The sequence below is a fragment of the Protobothrops mucrosquamatus genome, unplaced genomic scaffold (genome assembly GCF_001527695.2).
Source record: "Protobothrops mucrosquamatus isolate PMUCROS unplaced genomic scaffold, P.Mucros_1.0 scaffold5, whole genome shotgun sequence".
NCBI classification, from domain to species: Eukaryota; Metazoa; Chordata; class Lepidosauria; order Squamata; family Viperidae; genus Protobothrops; species Protobothrops mucrosquamatus.
The window spans coordinates 239,881-247,607 of record NW_015386392.1 but is presented as its reverse complement, the minus strand read 5'-3'; the positions used below and the strand labels follow the sequence as shown (position 1 = coordinate 247,607).

General features: G+C 44.6%; 1 protein-coding gene across 1 annotated transcript in view; it reads left to right on the top strand.

Annotated features, from left to right (window-relative positions):
• Nucleotides 1-1,391: 1,391 nt before the first annotated feature.
• The window catches only part of UBE3C (ubiquitin protein ligase E3C), a 63,905-nt gene continuing 57,569 nt past the window's right edge, over nucleotides 1,392-7,727 (top strand). The window contains exon 1 of the mRNA XM_015832523.1: nucleotides 1,392-1,462. Within this exon, the coding sequence (XP_015688009.1) occupies nucleotides 1,397-1,462 (66 nt within the window). The 5' untranslated portion in view covers nucleotides 1,392-1,396. The remainder of the gene's footprint in view (nucleotides 1,463-7,727) is intronic.

Below are 7,727 nucleotides of genomic sequence, written 5' to 3'. Positions count from 1 at the left end.
TCACCTAGGTTAAACTACACCTAGAATACTGCAACCAATTTTGGTCTCCACACTATAAAAAAGATTTGAGATTCTAGAAAAAATGCAGAGAAGAGCAACAAGGATGACTAGGGACTAGATGCTAAAACATATGAAGAATGGTTACAGGAACTGGGCACGGCTAGTCTAGTGAAGAGAAGCACCAGGGGAAACATGATAGCAGTCTTCCAATATTTGAGGAGGGGGTCAACCTATTTTCCAAAGCACCTGAACACCAGACAAGGAATAACAGATGGAAACTGATCAAGGAGAGATTCAACCTGGAAATAAGGAGAAATTTCCTGACAGAGAGAACAATCAACCAATGGAACAGCTTGCCTTCAGAAGTTGTTGGTGCTTCATCACTGGAGGCTTTCAAGAAGAGACTGGACTGCCATCTGTCAGAAAAGATGTAGGAACTCCTGCTTGGGCAGGGGGTTGGACTAGATGACCTACAAGATCCCTTCCAACTCTGTTATTCTATTCTATTCTATTCTATTCTATTCTATTCTATTCTATTCTATTCTATTCTATTCTGCAAATATAAGGCGCATTATGTACAATGCACACACACACAACTCCAACCCATGATACTTTCAATCAAAACCGAAGGTGAGCAAATTAAGAACTGCTTTTATTTAGAAAGCCCTGATCTCACCAACAATTTCGGAGCAGGTGGCTTTGCGGGAGGAGGATGCGTGATTGTTGCCAGAAAGAAGCGAAACAAAATCAAATTCCCCTTTAAGATGCCCCTCTAGTTTTATTTTTAGCCGCGCCATGAGGTCTAGAGCCTTGGGCGGCCCGTTCGCATTTGCGAAAACATCCAAGCTCGGGAAAGGGCGGGGCCCACGAGAAGATTCTGTCTCAGCGCCGCCTTCCAAGCCCGCCTCCCCGTCGCTCTTCCTCCGGTCCGACAGGCGGAGCGAGTGGCGGCCCTTCCTTAATTTGGGGGTGGGGGGTATGTGTGGACACACACAATCACACACAATCACACATACAAACACACACACATACACACACAAAAAAAAAACCACCACGCGCGCGCGCGCAGACCAGGTGGGCGCGCGCCGCGATAACTGCAGTCGGCGGCCATCTTCTTTGGAGAGCCGGGTGCTTTTCTCCCGCTGCCACCGACCTGCCAGCCTTCCCGTGCCAGCCCGCTGCGGCCGGGAGCCTCCCAAAGGGAGCCGGAAGGGGCGCGAAGGGGAGGGCGCTTCGGGCCTGAGAGGGGGTGGTGGTGGTGGTGGTGGACTGGGCGAGGCTGGGTGACGGTGGGGCTTTCCCGCGAGGTCAGGTCCTCTCCTCGGCTATTCTTCGCCCCGCCGGCTGAGGAAGCCGGGCCGAGCTCCGGATGGGCGGCTAAGCGGCCGAGGGCACCATGTTCAGCTTCGAAGGGGATTTCAAGACCAGGCCCAAGGTCTCTCTTGGCGGAGCCAGCAAGAAGGTAGGCCTCGCAAGGCCGGCGTGACTCAGGCTTCTCGGCAGGGGAGGCTTCCCGGAGCCCCCGCGCTGCGCTTCGCCTCTCTCCAGAGGTGATTTCCTCCTCGCAGCCTCTGGCTCAGGGAAGGAAGCGCTGAGGCTTGGCGGTGGGGGTCGCCTCTCCAAGCTGGATCGGTGCCTTCTTCGGAGCTGCCGGGCCCGGTGCTGCCATCTCCCTTCCTCGGTGGCTGCACCGGTAGGAAACAGGCCCCGTGATATTCGTAGTTAGAAAAGGACCCTTAACTGGATGGGCTTAAAACTTGAGATTGCCTGGTCAGCAGGGGCTTTGCTCACGATTCTGGGAGATGGGAGTATTGGAGATATTTCGGATGGAGATGGACAGCGGGATCCTGCTTTAGAAAAAAAAAACATGCTGATGGGAAGATGGTGGGGAAGAGTTTAAGCATTTGGTTCCTAAATGCATCAGTTCGTTTCACACCTTGGTGACTTTAAGATGCCCTGGACTTCAACTCCCAAAATTTCCTAAGTCATCAGTATGCTGGCTGGGGAATTCTGGGAGTTGAAGTGTGGACATCTCAAAGTTGCTGAAGTTGAAAAGCACTGCTTGTTGGGCAACAGGAGGATGTTGAAATTCTGAATGCTAAATAGGTTTCAGAAAAAAACAGTCTTAAAAAGGCAGATGAGGGAGATATGTATTCCTCTGTCTTTTCTGGTCATTCTTATTACTACAATGGTTAGAGGAGGCCTATTAAGAGTACCAAGATTGCCTGTTATCTGCACTAGGTGTGTGTGTCTTTAAATACTGTGGATCAGCTTTGACACAGTTTTAAATCTAGCTTGTATTTTGAAGTCAACTAGGCCTCATAATATAAACATTTCTCAGTTCTCCAGTCCATGTGGAGAATATTACTGACCTCATTTAATTGTTATCTATAGGAAAGAACATAGCTTCTCTAAACCAGGGCTTTTCAACCTTTTCACCCATTGGACCACTTTTAGGATATGGCAATATCTGAGTCGCCTAACAAGGTGTCAAAAACTTGATGACCCCAAAAAAAAAGGAAAAAAGTGATAAAGTATAGGTAGTCCTTGACTTACAACAGTTTGCTTAATGACTGTTCGAAGTTACAATGGCACTGAAAAAGTGCCCCCCAAGCCACAGCTGAGCAAGACACCCGCGTGCCCACCCGGCAGCGCTCTTCCTCCTGTCCAAGGTTTTCATTGTTGTGAGCATTTCTGTTGAGGATTGGCAGAGGGGGTGGGGAGCTGTTTGGTTTTTATTCCCCCGTCTGCTGGGTGGTTGCAGGAGGTTTTGGTCACTTCACATGACCCTAGGACACTGTGACCGTCATAAATATGAATCAGTTGCCAAACATCTGAATGTAAATCACAAGACCCTGGAGATGCTGCAACATTCCAGCTGATCGGCACTTCTTCAGGGCTCAGCAGAAACACCAGGATCAGCGCCGAGCTCCAGCTGGAGCCTGGTGCTGATCCTGGCGCTTCCACTGAGCCCTGACAGCCCCGAAGCACCGATCAGCTGGAAAGCGGCACTGATCCTGGCGCTTCCGCTGAGCCCTGATAGCCCTGCAGCTCCAGCCATCTCTCGCTCAGGCTTGTGCGGTGCTACCACCGGTTCAGCTCATTCCCCTCCCCTGCTACCACTTTTTTAGGATGGTCGCGTACCACATGCCAGGTGCCAATGTACCACAGGTGGTACCCGTACCACTGGTTGAAAAGCCCTGCTCTAAACAATACAAATTCAATTGTTCTATATTGGTTTATGTAAACTGTCACATATGCCATATGTCCCCATCATCACCTGAAACTGACACTGAATAGTCTGCTTTAATGTGGTATGTACACTATGTATACAAATTAAAGATATAATGAAATTGGGGTAAATATTACCTTCTGTGTAGCTTTATGTAATCACACTTTCATGAATCAAATGCCCATTAGAAATACATTATGTGATAATTCCTCTAAATCAAACATATCAAAACAAGGCCCGGGGGCCGGATGCGGCCCACAAAGTGGTTTCATGTGGCCCGCGAAGCCATCCTGGAAACAGTGAGGGAACGGCCCCCACTGCCTTGACCCTGGCCCAGGCGGCCGGGAGCCAATGTACAATTTTGTGGTGGCCCTCTATGCTGAAACACATTTAGTCTTAGCTCCACAAGGCCGTCTAGAAACAGTGAGGAACCAGCGCCTGCTATGTCGGCCCGGCCCCCTGGGTGCATGCTGGGGAAGTGTCACCCTTTGTGAGGAATGAAGAAATGGACCTGCCAGAGACCCTCAGATCTGTCCCACTCCTGCCCAGGCCCCCACAGGCACCCTTGATGCGAATGATGTAGAGCTGGCCATGCCCACCCAGTAGGCCACACCCACTCCATCCATGTCCACCCAGTAGGCCGCACCCACCCTGACCACACATCCCCGCCCCCTCCGAGGGCAACCGCAATGCTGATGCGGCCCTCAATGAAATTGAGTTTGACACCCCTGCTCTAAATTATGGACCATCATTTACTACTGACCTCTAATATCTAAAAAAACCCTTTTGTCCTCATCAAATTGGACACATGATACTATATAGTTCTGTGGAATGAAAAATAAATATGTAAAAAAATGACAAGTAGTATAACAACTGCTTTTATTCATATTTGATGGCTTTATGTGTTTGGCATCAAATTCTAAAAGATAATGCTGGTTTCTCAAAAATGTGCTCAGGCATAATGAGCATACAAAATGTATAATGGGTCAGTCCAAATAGAAACTGCTGAAACTTTGGTTCTGGTCAGCAAAGGAGTAAGATAGTATTGTATTTTATTCTCTTGTTTATTTACCCTAAATACTGAATACCTATTGAGGAATGTTGCATTAGAAGAAGATAAGGGTGGTTTTAAAAATTGAAGGAAGAAAATCAGTAACTTGCACTATGCCAACAACTTGTCTGAAAGCTGAAAATGCAAATGATTCTGCAAGTTCCAATAATTAAAGAGCACAGTGAAAAATGTAACTAATAATAATAATAGTAAAGTTGGAAGGGACCTTGAAGGTCATCTAGTCCAACCCCCTGCTCAGGCAGGAAATCCTATACCATTTCGGACAAATGACTGTCCAGTCTCTTCTTAAAAACTTCCAGTGTTGGAGCATTCACCGCTTCTGGAGGCAGGTTATTCCACTGGTTAATTGTTCTCACTGTCAGGAAGTTTCTCCTTAGTTCTAGGTTGCTTCTCTCCTTGATTAGTGTCCACCCGTTGCTTCTTGTCCTGCCTTCAGGCATAAAGAAGCCCAAACCCAAATATTCCTTTTGGATTCTCACAGTAACTCTTTGGATTAATGCTTGTGTGACAAAAAGAGATTTGAATCTAGTTTTTCCTGGTTTTGGTTGGCAGTTGAATGTACAGTTGTTTTGTCATTGATATGTACAGGTAGTCCTGGACTTATGACCACAATTGAGCCAAAATTTTCTGTTGCTAAGCAAGATACTTGTCAAATGAATTTTCCCTCCTTTTACGACCTTTCTTGCCACAGATGTGAAGTGAATCATTGAAATTAAGTTAGTCATATCAAAATTGTATTAATTTATCAGAATATAAATTGCAAAGGAAAATAAAAAACTAACGGGAACTAGGGGAGGGAAAAAAGGAAAAAAAGAAAGCGTAGGGGGAAAAGGGAAAAAGAAAAAAAAAGGCAGAAGAGAGACTCAAAAGTTGATGCCTGAAGTTGTTAAGTTAATAACCAGGTTGTGAAGTGAGTTTGGCTTCTCCATTGACTTTGCTTGTCAGAAAGTTGCAAAAGGTGATCACATGACCCTGGGATACTGCAACTGTCACATATAATAATAATAATAATAATAATAATAGTAATAATAGTAATAATAGTAATATTATTATTATTATTATTATTATTATTATTATTATTATTATTATTATTATTATTATTATTATTAATAAAGTTGGAAGGGACCTTGGAGGCCATCTAGTCCAACCCCCTGCTCAGGCAGGAAACCCTATACCATTTCGGACAAATGGCTGTCCAGTCTCTTCTTAAAAACTCCCAGTGTTGGAGCATTCACCGCTTCTGGAGGCAGGTTGTTCCACTGGTTAATTGTTCTGACTATCAGGAAGTTTCTCCTTAGTTCTAGGTTGCTTCTCTCTTTGGTTAGCTTCCACCCGTTGCTCCTTGTCCTGCCTTCAGGCGCTTTGGAAAATATGTGAACCAGTTGCCAGACATTTTAATTTTGATCACCTGACCATGGGAATGCCACAATAGTTGTATGAAAAATGGTCATGAGTCACTTTTTTTCATTGCTTGCAACAGTCACTAAATGAATGGTTGTAAATTAAGGACTACCTGTATTTCAGTTTGCTTGGAAATAATGAAGTGACCATAACCATTGTAGGACAGGAAACAAGCTAACATTGATACTGCTCTTGCTAAAACATGTCATCATAATGATATTTTGGTGTGACTGAGATCAATATCAAGGTGTGTAGGCTGATGATAATGTAATATAATGTGACATAGAAGGTCCTTTTTAAGAGAAAACTATCTCAGCTATTCAATTGGTAGTAGCTATATTCCCATGCCATATTAAGAGTATAGATGTGCCAGCATTCCTAGCACTTAATACTTGCTGTGAGTGGCTCTTAAGGCTTCCTGAAGTATCCAAATCTAAAACAGCTTCCATAAAAATTTCAGTTTCACCACATTCTCAGGGGTTTATCAGTTTGTGGTTAATATCAAAAGTGCATAGGCATGGTTACTTGGAAGACGTCTAAACAAATTCTACTGAGCAACTATCCCTTGTAGATAAAGTACTGCTTCTATGAGTGTTATCAGTAGTGATATGATTATGTTATCAAATACTAGAATAGAATAGAATAGAATAGAGCTGGAAGGGACCTTGGAGGTCTTCTAGTCCAGCCCCTTGCTCGAGCAGGAGAACCTATACCATCTCAGACAAGTGACTGTCTAGCTTCTTCTTTAAAATATCCACTATTTCTGAAGGCAAGCTGTTTCACTGGCTAATTGTCCTCATTGTTAGGAAGTTTCTCCTTAATTCCAGGTTGCTTCTCTCTTTGGTCAGTTTCCAACCATTGTTTCTTGTCCTGCCCTCTGGTGCTTTGGAGAATAGTTTGACCCCCTCTTCTTTGTGGCAGCCCCTCAAATACTGAATACTGCTATCATGTCATCCCTGTTTCTTCTTTGTGGCAGCCCCTCAAATACTGAATAGTGCTATCATGTTGCCCCTGTTTCTTCTTTTCTTTAGACTAGCCAAACCCAAGTCCTGCAGCCATTCTTCATATGTTTTAGTCTCTAGGCCCTTTGGTCATTTTAGTTGCTCTTTTCTGAACTTTTCCCAACATCTTTTTTGTAGTATGGTGACCAAAATTGCTTGCAGTATTCCAGGTGTGATCTTACTAGAGTGTTATAAAATGGTAGTAATCCTTCACGTGATAATAATAATAATAATAAAGTTGGAAGGGACCTTGGAAGTCATCTAGTCCAACTCCCTGCTCAGGCAGGAAACCCTATACCATTTCAGACAAATGGCTGTCCAGTCTCTTCTTAAAAACTTCCAGTGTTGGAGCATTCACCGTTTCTGGAGGCAGGTCGTTCCACTGGTTAATTGTTCTAACTGTCAGAAAGTTTCTCCTTAGTTCTAGGTTGCTTCTCTCTTTGGTTAGTTTCCATCCGTTGCTTCTTGTCCTGCCCTCAGGCGCTTTGGAGAATAGCTTGACTCCCTCTTCTTTGTGGCAGCCCCTGAGATATTGGAGCACTGCTATCATGTCCCCCCTCGTCCTTCCCTTCGTTAAACTAGACATACCCAATTCCAGCAACCGTTCCTTATATGTTTTAGCCTCCAGTCCCCTAATCATCTTTGTTGCTCTTCTCTGTACTCTTTCTAGAGTCTTGATTCTATGCCTCTGTTTATAGAACCCAGGATTGTATTAGCTTTTTTGGCTGCTGCTGCACACTGCTGGCTCATAGTCAAGTGATCGTCCACTAGGACTCCAAGATCCCTCTCACAGTTGCTGTTTTTTAAGCCAGGTCTCGTCTAATCTGTACTTAAACCTTTGCTTTTTCCTGCCTAAATGTAAAACTTCACTTTTCTCTACATTAAAACTCATTTTGTTGGATAGGGCCCATTATTCAAGTTTGTCAAGATCTTTTTGGATCCTGAGTTTGTCTTCTGGGGTGTTGGCTATTCCTGACAGTTTGGTGTCATCTGCAAATTTGATGAGTTCCCCTTCTTTTCC